The sequence below is a fragment of the Homalodisca vitripennis genome, chromosome 5 (assembly GCF_021130785.1).
Source record: "Homalodisca vitripennis isolate AUS2020 chromosome 5, UT_GWSS_2.1, whole genome shotgun sequence".
Classification (NCBI taxonomy): Eukaryota; Metazoa; Arthropoda; class Insecta; order Hemiptera; family Cicadellidae; genus Homalodisca; species Homalodisca vitripennis.
The window spans coordinates 57,382,150-57,397,632 of NC_060211.1; the positions used below are offsets into that span (position 1 = coordinate 57,382,150).

A 15,483-nucleotide genomic window follows, 5' to 3' on the forward strand; every position below is an offset into this window, starting at 1 on the left:
TGAGATTAGTTGGCCTAATAGGTATGGCATCAACATCAGTTGGGTCATCACTGAAAATTTGAATGAAGGCACGTCAGGACCAATCGTCATCTGATAGAGCTCAAACATCCCAGGTTGTCCTGTCCAATTCACTCGAGGTGATATACAATGTTGTCACGGGGGGGGTCTCATATGTGTTCAACCATAACGCAGAACTGATTATTACTCATAAGATTAAAACAAAGTAAAGAAAAAGTGACTAAAAACATCCCCACCCCCCCCCCCCCCCACCCCCCCCCCCCCCCACCCCCCCCCCCCCCCACCCCCCCCCCCCCCCACCCCCCCCCCCCCCCACCCCCCCCCCCCCCATATATACTCCAAGTTTTAGTATGACTGAAGAACTGATATTTTTGCAGGCATTTATCTAATGAAGCCATCCAAAGGATATCCGACAATGGAGCCATCACTAATGTACGGACGCTCCACAATAAAGCTCTAGATGTGAGTAAATATTTTACTACATTGTAGGTTGTTTTTTGTTCAAACTAGGTTTTGTGTATGAATTGGTGTTATGTTTGTAATGGATAAAATAAATGTTTATTTCTTTCTGCATAAAACATGACTGCCACGATAATATAACCCTTGGTTATAGCTGCACTAGCCAAATACACACCTGGTAGTTAATAATAAAATACGTTACATATGTAAATAAACAAGGTCCATTCTACTCCTAAGTGGACACTGGTCTGTTATTTTAAGATATATAAAAATTATGTGGCACACAAGTTGTTGCTATAGCCTATTACAGAATACATGAATTATATGTAAGTTATATTATACAAATCAGTCAGTCAAGATTTTAATTTGGGAGTAAATTGTCTAAATTAAAAATATTAAAGCCTTCGAGAGCCGTATTTGTATTTAGATAAAAACTTAATCTTGTACCATGTTATTTCATTTAACCATATTGTTGTATTTGGTACCTATCTACTTAGAAATAACAACATAATACCTCCACATAACTTACGAGGGCCATCCAGAAAGTAGTACCCGTTTGTGAAATAAAGACACAGAAGTAAATATTAACAAATATAAACATTTTTATTGAAAAGACCATACCTTAAACTACTTCTCCACATAATCTCCAAGCAAATTTAAGCATTTGTCATAACGTGTGACGAGTTTTTGTATTCCAGCGTCATATTCCTCCGCCGCCAGCCGATTGAAATACGTAGTCACGCCTTCTTTAAGTTCTTCATCGCTGTCAAAATCTTTTTTTTCCCGCCAAAAACTCTTTAAGTTTTGTAAAGAGATGAAAAATCTGAAGGGGCCAAGTCCGGGCTATACGGTGGATGGTCGAAAATTTCCCAATTGAATTGCTGCAGAAGTTTGTTGTGTTATCCCGCTGTATGAGGCCTGGCATTGTCATGGAGGAGAATGACGCCATCAGACAATAGACCTCTCCGTCGATTTTGTATTGCCCGCCGTAATTTCTTTAATGTTTCACAATACGCATTAGTGTTAATAGTGTCTCCACGGGCCATAAAATCAATAAGCAGTACACCACGTCGATCCCAGAAAATGGTTACCATAAGTTTCCTGGTGGACAGAAACAGTCTTGAATTTTTTTGGTTTCTTTGGTGAATGAGTATGATGCCACTCCATTAACTGTTGCTTACTCTCAGGTGAAGCATAACAAACCCACATTTCATCACCAGTAACTATGCGATTCAAGAACGTGTCTGCTTCATCAGAAATAACGTTTCAAAAATGTGAATGCAGCAGCCATACGCTTGGTTTTGTGCTCATCTGTAAGCATGCGAGGGACCCACCTTGCACAAATTTTTGAATAATGCAGATGGTCTTTGACAATTTCATGAACAATTGTTTCGAGATGTTAGGGAAATGTTCACAGATGTCATCAATTGTGACGTGCCGATCGTTCCTCACGAATTCGTCTACTGACCTCAGCAGTTGATCTGTAATGACAGATGGTCTCCCTGAACGCTCCCTCTTTCACCTTTATTCAACTAGTGAGACTTCCCATTTTGTTTAAAATCTATTGGTTACAATGGGTGGTTTGAAACGATAACAGGTTTTTGAATATTTGCCATCTTTATATGGTACAAAAAATAGAAAACACTAATTTTATTGAAATTTATCCTTTTCATCAGGTGTTAAAAAAAACTTAAGAGACGTAAGACTATATAAGCACATAATCAATTGTGTTGACTTATGGTTCGTATTTCTTCAGATGTATGCTTGAATTTTTTTTATATATAACTTTTTCTGTAGCAAAATTTCTATCTTGAAAATATGATTTTAGTTTCTCCAGGTGTAATATTTTATGTATTATATTACAATTAAATTTAATGTGATGAACTGCATATAAATTTAAAGTTAATTTATATTTTCAGTTGGACTTGCGAGAGATTTCAGTGCCATTTTTTCCCTGAAGACATAGCCAAAGGAAAACTTGAAGTTGTAAGTAACAGCAGATTATATAAAAATTATTCTTGCAAAAAATGTGTTTGCCAATCACACAATGGACGTGGATCTAGGGTGATGTTAAAGACAAACAAAATAGTACATTAGAGATGACATAACTTAAAATCTCTGACATAAGGTATATAATTAAGTTTTGAAGTTAGACTTCATGATGGTCTTAATTTTTATGAAAGGCAATTTGGAACCACATTTAACATTATTAAAAACTGAGTATCGTTTGTGTTTTTTTAGAGGAAAGATTTAGAACCATACATTTTGTGATGTGACAGATTAGATCAATATGGAAAGAAGCTTTGGATAATTGAGAAAAAAAAATTCTTAACTCTTTGAATCTCACATTCCTGACTAATTGACCTTCTTGGAGGGGAGGGTGAGTCTGAGAAAATTAATGTGATCAATGTATAATTTTAGGTACCAGGAAATGTAATAGTACAAGTTCAGAAGGTGCGGAATATTTCTGCTCCAAAGGCCAATGAAGATTCTCAGGCTGCGCCACGCATGTTGAAGATTGTCTTAACAGATGGCCACACTGTTTGTCACGCAATTGAAGTTGAAAACAGTTAGTGTTCTAAGGTATGTCACCTTTTCATAGGCCGATACTATATAATTCCAGTACTTACTTTTTAAATTACGAATACAAGGGCTATCCAGAAAGTAGATTACATTTTGCTCTGTAACCGCTAAGTACGGGACTATTGTGGCTATTTTGATATCAGGGCGTTTCTCCATTCAGTTACTATCCAGCCGTGTTAGTAAGAGGTTTACTGTCACTCCTTGTTGTTTTACATTAGCAGTTTAAAATGTGCGATGCAATTCAAAATCCCATGAATTCTGAAGTGAGATTGGTAATATAGTTTCTGTTGGCTAAGTAGAATGAAACCTATTGAGAATTTAACGTATGATTAAATAAAAGGTGGAGTGCATTAAGGTTTAAAAATGGCTGAAACTAATTGTGCATGATGGGCAATGAAGTGGATGGCCAAGCATTGTGACCAATGAAATTGTCTCTCAAGTCAATGATAGGATTAAAAAAAGAACGCTGATTCAAAATAACAGAACTCCCACATAGTTTTTCTCAAATTTTAAGGGGTTTGTTACATGAAATTGTTATGCAGAAGTTAGATTATAATAAATGTTGTGCAAGATGGGTACCGAAAATGTTAAACAATAAACTCATAAAAATCAGCGTATGGCTGTTCCATTCACATTTTTGGACAATTGCGAAAAAGATAATTACATGCTGCTTTGATTGAATAAAAAAAAAACACACTTAAATTGCTACACAGTCCTTTGATGACAATGTGTATCTGTGGGGGTGTTGTTACTACCTGGTTGAAGTCTTAGGCGGCAGAATTTATAAATACTGCAATTTCTAAACTAGTTCACCGCTATGTTAAAGTGCCTAAATTTGTATGATTACCATGTTGAAAAATTAGTGTTTTAGTGTGACTTTAAATGTATATGGTACAATTATTTTCTTGTACTTTGTTTTTTGATTGTATCAAAACGTAATGTACTTTCTGGATAGCCCTTGTAGTTATTAATAAAATATTCATCATATTATAGTAGGGTTAAATGTAAACATTATAGATAAAGGTTTATTTACATTTAACCTACAATCGTATGTTGTTGGAAAATCGCTAAATGAGAATAATATTTTGTTAGGCAATCACATCGTAGCAAAAGCGTAGTATTCAATTTTAAAATAATATTTTGCTTTTTAATTCTTTAAGATAAACAAACTATTTATTTGGTATTAAATAAATTTAAAAGAGCATTTAATTGAATTTTTGAACATAAAAGAAAACAAATTAAATAGGGGACGAAAACAGGAGAGGAAAGGAATGATTGGGACTTGTGCATGTACCCACAGCCTCAATACTAATATATAGTATATAAATATTTTGCTTGGTTTGTTTGTGAAGGAAAACAATTTTTAGGTAGTCAATCATTAAAATTTTTGTTTACAAATGTTTTTGGTTTACTTGAAATAATCACTGGGCATTTTGAACAATTTTTTATGAACACTTGAATGACATGGAATACACACTATGAGTGAAATAAATAATTTGGTGTATGAGTAAAATTGTTTCATTGAGATTCTCAGCAGCTTGACTGTTATATTGACTTCTTATAAAAATCTTACCATATATAGTTCCTTAAATCCCGTATATAGTTCTTGGTAAAGCATGGATCATCGAACAGACGTGAATGTCTGGTTTGCTTGGAGGGCCATTGAGGCCAGGCTGGTCCTAGTGTGCAGAGGCCAGGTGGAGTGAGTCAGTTGGTTCAAGTTTTACAAGACTGGTTCCAGTGAATGCCTGCCTTGCTTTAGATAGGTTCAAATGTGATAATGAGGATTTAAATTGAAACGAATTAATCAGTCTATAAAATCTTAACAGTACTCAAGGTAAGTGAATGATTGAAAAACAAATAAAATTGAGAATTCCAATGTATTTAATAGTTATGGTTTTCAAGAATTATTCGAATAATCTATAATACAGGTGGTGGTATAACTTTATGTTACAATTGTTATTTTAATCTTTTAATATTAAAGAAAAAAATCTCACTTATAGGGGCAATGAAATAAAAGATTTTTTACTCGTAATAATAAATTGAAATATCATTACAGTGGAGTCCCGCTAATCCAGAACATCGTGTAATCCGAATGTCGGTTAATCCGAACAGGTCCAGGAGGAATTATTTTATAACGATAATGAACAGTTATAGGAACTAATTACTTAAAAAATTAAAATGAGTGCATCATTTCGTACATAAACAAAGAAAAACTTTAATTAAATAGACATACAGTATTTTATTAAGACAAATTGTGTACGGTACAGTACAAAAATAATGAAGTTAAATACAGTACCAAATTGAAACTTATAGGTTAAGTAATGAGTTAAATTACTGTATTAAGAAGTGAAATCAAACAAAAAATTGGACGTACAGTACTGATATTAATATTGAGTACAATATTAATTGTTAAAAGACATAAATTCAGTTATTGTCTTCTGTAGCATTGAAGACAATGTCTATTGGATGACACGTAGTTTCACCGTCGTGTCGTAAACATGATTATCGGCAGGTGTAGCAGTAGCTCTAAGTATCGTAGTGCAAGGTTAAGCGCTGCTGCAACCGTCTGCGTGTGTCACCAACTCTCCTTATCACCCCAGGTTCTCGTCGGGTCCCGTAGCGCGTGGAACCCGTACAATATCCAGTACGCTCACATTGCAATAGAACTCTCACACTAAATACGGTTAAATGTGCTTAGTATTCGCAAACACGTTTTATTTGTCAAGAAATACAAATGCAACAGTCAGAAAACATATTTTAATACAAAATGTTGATAATTCTATAACAAAAATAGACCCATTCTCAAGTTTTAAAACCGTATTTTTCTGTAAATTCTGGCTAATCCGAACAATCACATAATCCGAATAGGGCTCGGTCCCAATTAGGTCGGATTAACGGGACTCTACTGTAATTAAAAATGTATACATAATATAATCAACCTACCATCAATCTACTTCAAATTTTCTTTGTGCACTCAACAACTTATTGCATACTATACATTTTCTTGTTATTATTGTAATAGCTGTGTTTATTAGTTACTAGCTGTTAACCCACGGCTTTGCACGCAAATCTTTGAACCGAAGTCCTTATATTACTTAGTAAAAGCAGAAGTCAGAAGTCAGCATGCTTTATTCATGAACTTTAAGTACAGAATTTGCGTCATAAATTAATAAAAAACAACATATACTATCAATAACAATAGTAAATAGAATGGTGAAAAATGTTTCTTCTAGAGGATCAAAATTCCTGTGATTGTCGCCATCCGTAAAACTCAGTCATGGAGTAAAATGGGTGGTCAAGAAGCCAGTTCTTCAGCAAGTGACGAAACTGTTGAATGCTTGCAGTCTTCAGCTCTGGAGGAAGGACATTCCACATTCTGGCACCTGCATAGCTGGGTTTCTTCTCAGTCATTGTGCGATGGTGTGTAGGAAGGCTGTAATTGGCTGACTGTCTTGTGCTGTAGTCATGAATCTGAGCTGCGGTTCTTATGGGGCTTAATGATTTTAGATGTGAGTATGTTACAACTTCCAAGATATACAGATTTACTACAGTCAGAATTTTTAGGTCTTTGTATTTGCTTCTGCAAGTTTCTCTTGACTGGAGATCTCCAAGTATTCTTATAGCACGTTTTTGGAGCAAGAGCACTCGTTCTAGATTACCCCTTGTAGTTGCTCCCCATACTTCAATACCATAGCGTAAATAGGTCTCGAACAGGCTGTAATAGGCGATCTTGGCTGTATCCATGTCACAGATGTTCTTAATCCTGCGAATTACAAAACAGGCTTACACTTAGCTTGTTGCACAGGAGATCGATGTGGGGGGTCCAGGAGAGGCTTTCATCAATTGTTACTCCCAAGTATTTGGCAACAGTAACTTCTTCAAGGTCAGGTAACTTGCCTACAGCCTCTCTGTGCTTGCCTAAAATAAGTTGCTTAGTTTTTTGTCTCATTTACAACGAGGTCGTTCCTATGGCAATACTGAATTGCCATGTTAAGAGCAATATAAGAGGTCACTTCAAGATGTTTTGGATTATTGTTGCCCAATAGCAATACAGTGTCATCTGCATACATTAGTGATCTGCAATAGTCTTTTAGATATCTTGGAAAGTCATTGGTAAATAAAATGAAAAGTACTGGACCCAGTACAGACCCTTGAGGAACTCCCCGTGTGATGCTTTTTGGTTCAGATTTGATTTGTTGCATAATCCCCTTGCTATTATGCATAAGTTCAACCATTTGGCACCTCCCTGTCAGGTAACTGTGAAAACCAGTTATAGGCAGTCCCTGTTACACCTATCGCACTAAGCTTAGCCATGAGGTGTTCGTGGCTGAGGCAATCGAAAGCCTTGCTATAATCTAGTAGAATAGCAGTAGTGGTGGTGTTGCCATCTTCAAGTTGATCAATAAGGAATTCTACCAGACAGATTAGGGCGGTGGTTGTTGACTTGCCTTTCAGAAATCCATGTTGCTGGGTTGTAAGGAGTTCATTTGTCGTTACATGGTCTATGAGTTCTGGTTAGTGTCAGTTTTTCAATTATTTTAGAGAATGTTGGAACTAGAGAAATCGGTCGATAATTTGAGGCTTGGGTTGGGGATCCCTGTTTGAACAATGGGTAGACTTTGGCCATTTTTAGAGCAGATGGGAAGTTTCCAGACAAAAAAGATTTGTTTACTATGTCTACTATGGGGTCAATTAGCTCTTCTTTACAAGTTTTTAAAAGCTTTGCTGAGATTCCATCATAGCCTGATGAAGTTTTTGGTTTCAGACTATCCATAACTCGAGACACCTCCTGTCTGGTTGTTTGGTAGAGGTCTAATACAGGAATATCTGGATTTTCAACTGGTAGTAACATTGCTTGGCCAGTAGTTTGTCCATTGTTATGGATTGTGTCATCAGCTATGTTGACAAAAAAGTTGTTCATATAGTCTGCCATCTTTATTGGGTCAGATGAGAGTGTACCTTGTATGTCAAGTTCAGTCGGGAGGTTTATTTTTTTCTTTAGGTTTTCTTTCCGAGTTGATTACCCTCCATAAAGCTTTTGTCTTATTATCAGCTTCGGCCACAGCGTTTTTTTGTGTACTGTTGTCTAAGTAGTCTTAATCTCAAGTCATATTCCTTTTTTATCGCTGATGCATTTTTCTTATGCTCTTCACTACCTGTTGCATTGTATTGGTCTTGGGCCTTAACCAGCATTCCTTTTAGGTGAATTGTTGTAGGGTCATTTAACATTAATTTACTTCGCTTTGGCATTGTTCTTGATTTAACCATCGGACAAGCCTCGTTCATTACATCAGTCAGTATCTGAAGAAATCTGTTGTAGGCATCGTTAACCTCCAGAGAGCTGTAGACTTCTGTCCAGTCTTGTTGGCCGAGACATGTTTTGAGCTTATAAAGATTTCTGTTGTTTATGTGCCTACGCTCCATGGTAGAAGGTGCCTGGAGTTTTGTGCTGTTCAGCTTTAGTGTGCATAGTTGGCCTGTGTGATCGGAAATTCCTGTGTTAATGACATGAACATCAAGCTCCTCTTGTGGGAGGTTTGTGCAAACACAGTCAATAAAGGTTCTTGAAGTTGGTGTAATCCTTGTGGGTGGTAAATCGAGTCTCTCCATATCATGGCTTTTTAGGATGTCTTGCATTAGGATGTAGTCATGCTTTTTATCTAGTGAATCTATGTTAATGTCGCCCATGAAGATGACACGATGCTTTTCTGCCTGTATTTTTTGAAGGATCTGAGCTATGATTTCCAGGCCTTGAATCAAGTTTCTGTTTGTTCTGTACACACCTATAATGAAGGTGGTAATTTTTCCTATTTTGATTTTAATGACTGCCACTTCACACAATAGCTCAATGCACTGGTCATGAACATTTATTGCTTCAATTTTCTCCTGAAGCAACTCTTTTGCATAGATGGCAACACCTCCTTTTAAGAAAGTTGTCCTGCTGAATTCTGCTACTAATTTGTAGCCGATCAGTCTTGTGTTTAGCAGGACCTCTCTTTTTTGTCCATGTTCTGTTATGATGACTAAGTCAGGGTTTGTTGTGTCTAGAAGGGCATTCATCTTGTCAATTTTGTTAGAAATTCGATCTACGTTCTGATGTAATTATGATGTAATATGATGGGAGTCCTAGAAAAAATTTAAAACGTAAGTATCAGAGTTTTAACTTAATTATTATATCATGTTTGGCACGTGTAGGAGCATTTCTGGTTCTAATTAATTATATACATAACATCACAGCTGAATCTGCCTTGTCATCCCGATCAAGAAAAACACAAATCTCGGATCACACAGGAAACTTACTTCGGTCAAAAAGCGTATATTTCCAGTCCTTGTCATATATTTCAGGTCTAAGATATTCCCAGTACCATACTAGAGTTTGCCTTGTTGTTCTGACGAAGAAAAAAAAAAAATATACTTACTTACGTAGGACCGAGATGCCTACTTCGGTTAAAAAGTGACTACTTAAGACTGTTTAAATTCACTTACCTACTACTATGTCACAGTTTTGCTTGCCATATTGCCTCGATCAAAAATACTATATACGTTCGATTATCTAGTTCTCGTAAATCTATTTTGGTCAAAATCGTGTTGACGTAGTTTAGTTTGCCTTGTCCCGATGAAGAAAATACACACATAAGTAGGACTGAAAATGCTATAACGACCTAGGGGGAAGTTCTACCTACTTCTTATTTACTTTCGGTATAAGAGGAAAATCCTTATTAATGTTATGCATTCCAAAATAATCGTTATTAAAATTTTGCGTTACATTTGTTTTTTGGACTGTGGCCAGGGAAAGAATGAAATGTTGAGGCATGTTAGTATTCGTTTCTCTGTTTTTCCATAAGCTATTGTTAAAATGTAATGTCATAATGTCAAGGAAGCCCACCATTTTAAAGTAACTTACGTGAAAACATTTCATGACTTTGTTCATTAAGGTTAGTTTTATAACAGTATTTAATGCATTAGATGATTTTAATTCGTCACTGGCACAATCTGCAGTAAAATTTATATATTAATGTTTTATTTACTATCTGCATTACACTACCGATCAAGCACTGTTTACTTATTATTGATAAAATCTAAATGTAAACAGATGTTTCAGAAAGTTTGTCGAACTATACCTGTCAACAGGTGTTTAGTTTAATTTGAATTATGAAACGTAAAAACTATAATTTTTTATGAATTCCAAAATATTCCAGGTAACTTTTTCATTATAAAAACCTTCCTCGGATTTCAATGGACATTTTACAAAAAGAATTAACAGAATTGGTCCAGCCGTTCTCGAGATTAGCGCTTACCAACACATTTGGTGATTCATTTTTATTTATAAGATAAATAAACATTGTATTAAATTAACATAATGACTGTGGCAGACATCCTAGTGCAGTTTCTCAAAATGTGGTCTGCGAACCCCTAGGAGTCCACGAGCACATACGTAGCCTACGAAATGTGGATAAATATATAGACTGCTGTTAATAGATGTTTTAAATGTGCTGTTAATGTACGTTTGAAATAAAAAGCACTTTCTACTTACAAGAATAACATTTCACGAAATCAAGTATGAATTGGCAATTATATAACTACACTAAACACTACAAGGCCATAATTGTATTGCTCAATCCCAATTTAGCACTAGCATGTTAGCAGGAATAGGCTGCAGTTGTGCCCTTGGCGTTACACCGTAGTGTGTCTACAGAAAAGTTCGAGGGGAGGGGGAAAGCAATGAGTCACGCAGGATGTGACCAAAATAAAACATCAACTTCATCCACTTTCTAATGACAAGTTAGCATTAACACTATGTCAAGTGCATACAGTGCAGTGTGTTTATTTGCCTCATATATAAATATGCATACACTACCCATCTTTAACCACCAATCCATAGGGCACTTTGCTGATTACTAGTGACCTACACTCAAATGTTTATTACAAATGTAATAATTACTAATTGCTATATATTATTTGGTCATTTGTGAGTTAGATATATAACAAAACTTTTCTATATTTTGGATTTATTCAAATAAATTTCACATTGGCTGTAAATGTGCTATATGTGCATTGGAAGAAAATTTATTCTTTACTACTTTTTATTTTAATAAATTTATTTTTAAAAGTAAAATTCAAACTATTAAATATTTAATTCTTTGGTTGTAACAACATTTATTTGTAAAAACCCATATTTTTTAAAACGCCTGTATCTTTAAAATTAGATGAACAGTAATTAAATTAAAAATCTTTAAAACCGCAAAAAGTGCCTGCCACTTTGAGAACTATGATGTCCAGTTCTAGGGTTAATGGCCCAGGTGATGCAAGTAGCACAAAATGTCAAGTGGACACACTGTAACAATACATAAAGATGCACTGGCAGTGAAGAAAATGGTCACCTGAGCTTAAAACTTTTTATTTGACGAACTCGTCAAAATTGTCAATTACATTAATTCACGATTCTTGAACTCTTGCATTTTTTTCCAGCTATGTCAGGAAATGGGAAGTAAGTATGAAAATCTGTTTTTACACACAGAGGTTCACTGGCTTTCTCGAGGAAACGTTCTCTAGCGAATTTTTAAAACTAGCTGATAAAGTAAAAATAATTCTTTTTGATCGATAACAAGTAAAGTTCATTTTAAGAGAACAAGTTCATGACTTCGTGGCTTTGCAAAATTGCTTACTTGGCTGATTTATTTCTACATTTTAATGTTTAAACTTTAGCTGCAAGGACCTGATATTAACATATTTGTGGTAGAAGACAAAATCAAAGCAATGTTTGAAAAACTGAAGCTGTGATCAAATCGAGTGGAAAGAAATTCTTACATATCATTTCCTGTGTTATAACAGTTTTTAACGAAATCTGAAGAAAGTCTACCTGTTGAGTTTCAAGACATGATTGTTGAATATACTACCGACTTAGCAAGTGAATTGAGGAAGTAATTTCCTGCACCAGATGCAAACAATGACTGGAAGAGTCTTGTTTGCATGGTACACTCTTTAAACAACAACCAGCCTTATTGACCTCTCTGAAAATGAACATGATGAAATGGTAGATTTGTCTTGCATTAGGGCTTGGGAAATAATCTTCAAAGAAGAAAATGATTTGTATCATTTTTGGTTTCTTAACCTGTCAGAATTCATAGATTTAGCAAACAAAGCCCTCAAACATTTTGTCCCTTCTTGAACTACTTATTTGTGTTAACAAACATTTTGTATGCCTTGTAACATAAAAAGTGTCAAGAGAAATCGGCTGAAGAAAGTTCAAGTAGCCTTGAGGTTGAAAATTTCAACGATTCTTCTCAAAACTTTGGACATTGTAAAATTGAAGAAACAAATGTATTCCTCCCATTGATAGTGATAAGTTTTTATGTTATATGTTCATCAAGATATATATGGGAAAATACCTATACTAAATATTGTTGAAAATAATTACAGATATATTTATTTTAAAGTCCAAATACAACAGATTAAATTGAATTCTGAATTGTTATTACTGCAATAAAAATTGGTAAACAACATTTTAAACTTTTAATTAGTACTCATTTTTATGAATGTGAGGGTATGCAAATGTGTACTTGATAAATTATCTATTTTGATATATTTTCGTGAATGGGGTTTTATGTTGGTTAGGAGTCCTCGAAGACTAGGTTTTTAGGTGGGGGTCCGTGATTTGCTTGACTTTTGGAACCTCTGTCCTAGTCTGCTTGGTGTCTTATAAGAATACTTAACGTCACTGAGTACAGATCCAGCAGTGAAGTTTTTAAGGGTTTTATATCTCTTGTAAAGTAAGATATGTCATTTTGTGAACTGTTATAAAAATGTTACATTTGTGCTAGGATTTTGTGAATTTTTCAGTTTTAAACTCAATATTTTCTGTAGCTTAAACCTGGAATAGTTAGGCTGTGTACTAATAGAGATGATGATATTGTAGCCTGAACAGCCCGCCAGGCACGAAGGTGTTGTTGAAGGGAGAGTCGCTAGCCATGTCCCACGGTCTGCTGCTGCTGAGGCCAGGTGGTGTCCAGGTGCTGGGCGGCCGTGTCACTGCACTCATAGACAAGTGGGAGCTCAATCGAGTGAGTCTTACTCCTTCCTGTCGCAAGTTCTTTTACTTTCTGAATAAAATTTGCCTTAAGAAAATAAAGGTCTATTACATACTTTTATGTCTTTGTATTGTTTTCATTGCAATAAACATAATTTTAATACTGAAAAGTTTTAATATTATAAAAATACTCCAGTGCAAATAATTGTTATTGAATACCAAAATTAAATCCGTTTTGATAAGTTTTTAATTTGACCAATTCTGAAATAAATATTCTTCAGTTGTAAACATAAAAGGTGATTTCCATAAATTAATAATGATTATTATATTGGGTTTGAAGTAATTCGAGTAATCACGCTTTTAGCAGAAAAACACAATACTGTTTTCATCTTTTATTGTCATCTTCAACTCATTATTGCACACTTTAAATTTTCCTTATTTAAGTATGAAGTCTTGGAAAAAAATAACATTATTTTCTTGTGTGTTAATTGTATTTTCACAAATTAAACCGTAGTTAAGCATTAAATTTTAGTATACCTCCATTTTCACTTTCTTTTTTATGTAAACATATATATCAGTAGTAGCTTCCAATATTTACAACAATAATGCAATTGATATGTATAATGATTAATGTGTTGTCCTCTTTTGGAAATGTACTAATAAATTATAAAATGTTTTTGATTTATTTTCTAGTTATAAAAATTAATTAAATAACTTTTTTCACTAAAGTTTCAGTGCAAAAACATAGATACAATACTTTTAGATCTATAAAGTCCTCTTTACTAACTAACCTGTAGGGCATGTTTCCTTGTAGAACCACTATTTTACCTTAGCAAGGGGGCTATTTAAAAAAGTTGCCAGTTTAAAAAATTATTTTTTCAGAATATCCTGATCATTAAACATGTGCATTTCCTCAGAGTTACTCCTTTCTGTTCTTGAATTTTTACATAATTATTTTTTTAGTTTTTAGATTGACATAAGAAAACTAGACTAGATTAGAGATTAAATAAGCCGTACAATAAATACAAGAATGTGTAAGTGTACTGTGCACTATCGGGTATCAGTGCATGCATATACTATTACAATTTATTGATAATGCAACTTGGTAAGACAGTAACATATTTTATCAAAGATGAAGATTCTGTATTCTACTATGTAAATGACAGATTCTTGTATTGATTGCTCAAAGATAGGTTCAATTATTTGGGTGTAATTTTCAGAAGACATAGACAACAGCATGTGATTGAGTAAGATATTTAAAATTTAGTTCTTAAAAAGAGGTTGTAATGCATGTTGGAAATGTTTGTTACAGTAAAATTAACTATCTTTTCTAAAAACTCTCAGGGCTTATTAGTAACAAATACAAATGGAAAATAAATGTTTTCCTGTTACAGAGATTACAAATGAAGGAGCATTATTTACTACTTAAACATTGATTCAGTTGTTTAGTATTGCTCTTGGATCATTTTAGAGATACAACTGTATGTTCCAAAATGTACACTGTAGGAAGCACTTCACTGTGTAATTGATTTTAACAAATGTGGTTACAGAGTCTCGCAAAACACACTAGAGGAAGGATTGGAGAGGAGGGTGGACCCCCACCATGGATCCCATTCGGTCAGAAGATTCTCCGCCCAAATCTTCAGGACCGAAATTTTAAAGTAAGAAGCATTTGAAATTGTGTAAATTAGAAAGCAACAGCTTTCACAATTGTGATGCCTGAAATGTTTAATTTATTTCTGCTTGTGAAGTGAGTAAACTTGACAAGAGATGTGCAAAAATGTGAAGCAGCTTTCATGTGTGCAATGTATGAAAGCTGAAGTTTTACTTTGATTTTAAATGTGTGGTGATTCTCTATGTTTAGATATCGACTTTTAGCAGCTGGTGAAAGGCTAGCCATTTTGAAATCTTGAGTTTTTAGCATCAGTTTGTTTGAGTATGGGTTCCATTGTCATTCAGGAAAGTATTTCTTATTAGAAATGAATATTAATTGCTTCTAATACGTTTTAACAGCATTTTATGTGTTTTTATTATTTTTTGTAATTTGATTAATGAAATAAATAATTTTTATACATAGTATCTATCAACTATCAAATTTATTTTATTCAATCCCGGAAATTGATTTTGTAGTAAATCTAGTTTAGGTTTTACTGTTTTTAAAAAATAAATTCCATTAAAAAATTAGAGATCATATATATATATATATATATATATATATATATATATATATATATGTTTTTGGTTATTTTATGTGTTTCGTTATGTGGTTAGCTTTGACCTGAAGAAGTGTAATGCGAAATATAGTACATTAACCCTTTTAGTGCCAGACAAAAAATCAAAAGTTGGTCTGAGAAATGCCAGTGATTTTTCACATAATACTACTGAAGGATGCC

At 34.2% G+C, this 15,483-nt stretch overlaps 1 protein-coding gene across 1 annotated transcript in view; it reads left to right on the forward strand.

Annotated features, from left to right (window-relative positions):
* Nucleotides 1–369: 369 nt before the first annotated feature.
* LOC124362252 (tudor domain-containing protein 3-like) overlaps nucleotides 370–15,483 on the forward strand; it is a 41,032-nt gene continuing 25,918 nt past the window's right edge. Inside the window, exons 1-5 of the mRNA XM_046816599.1 lie at nucleotides 370–480; nucleotides 2,397–2,463; nucleotides 2,899–3,060; nucleotides 12,980–13,124; nucleotides 14,641–14,751. Of these exons, the coding sequence (XP_046672555.1) occupies nucleotides 3,008–3,060; nucleotides 12,980–13,124; nucleotides 14,641–14,751 (309 nt within the window). The 5' untranslated portion in view covers nucleotides 370–480; nucleotides 2,397–2,463; nucleotides 2,899–3,007. The remainder of the gene's footprint in view (nucleotides 481–2,396; nucleotides 2,464–2,898; nucleotides 3,061–12,979; nucleotides 13,125–14,640; nucleotides 14,752–15,483) is intronic.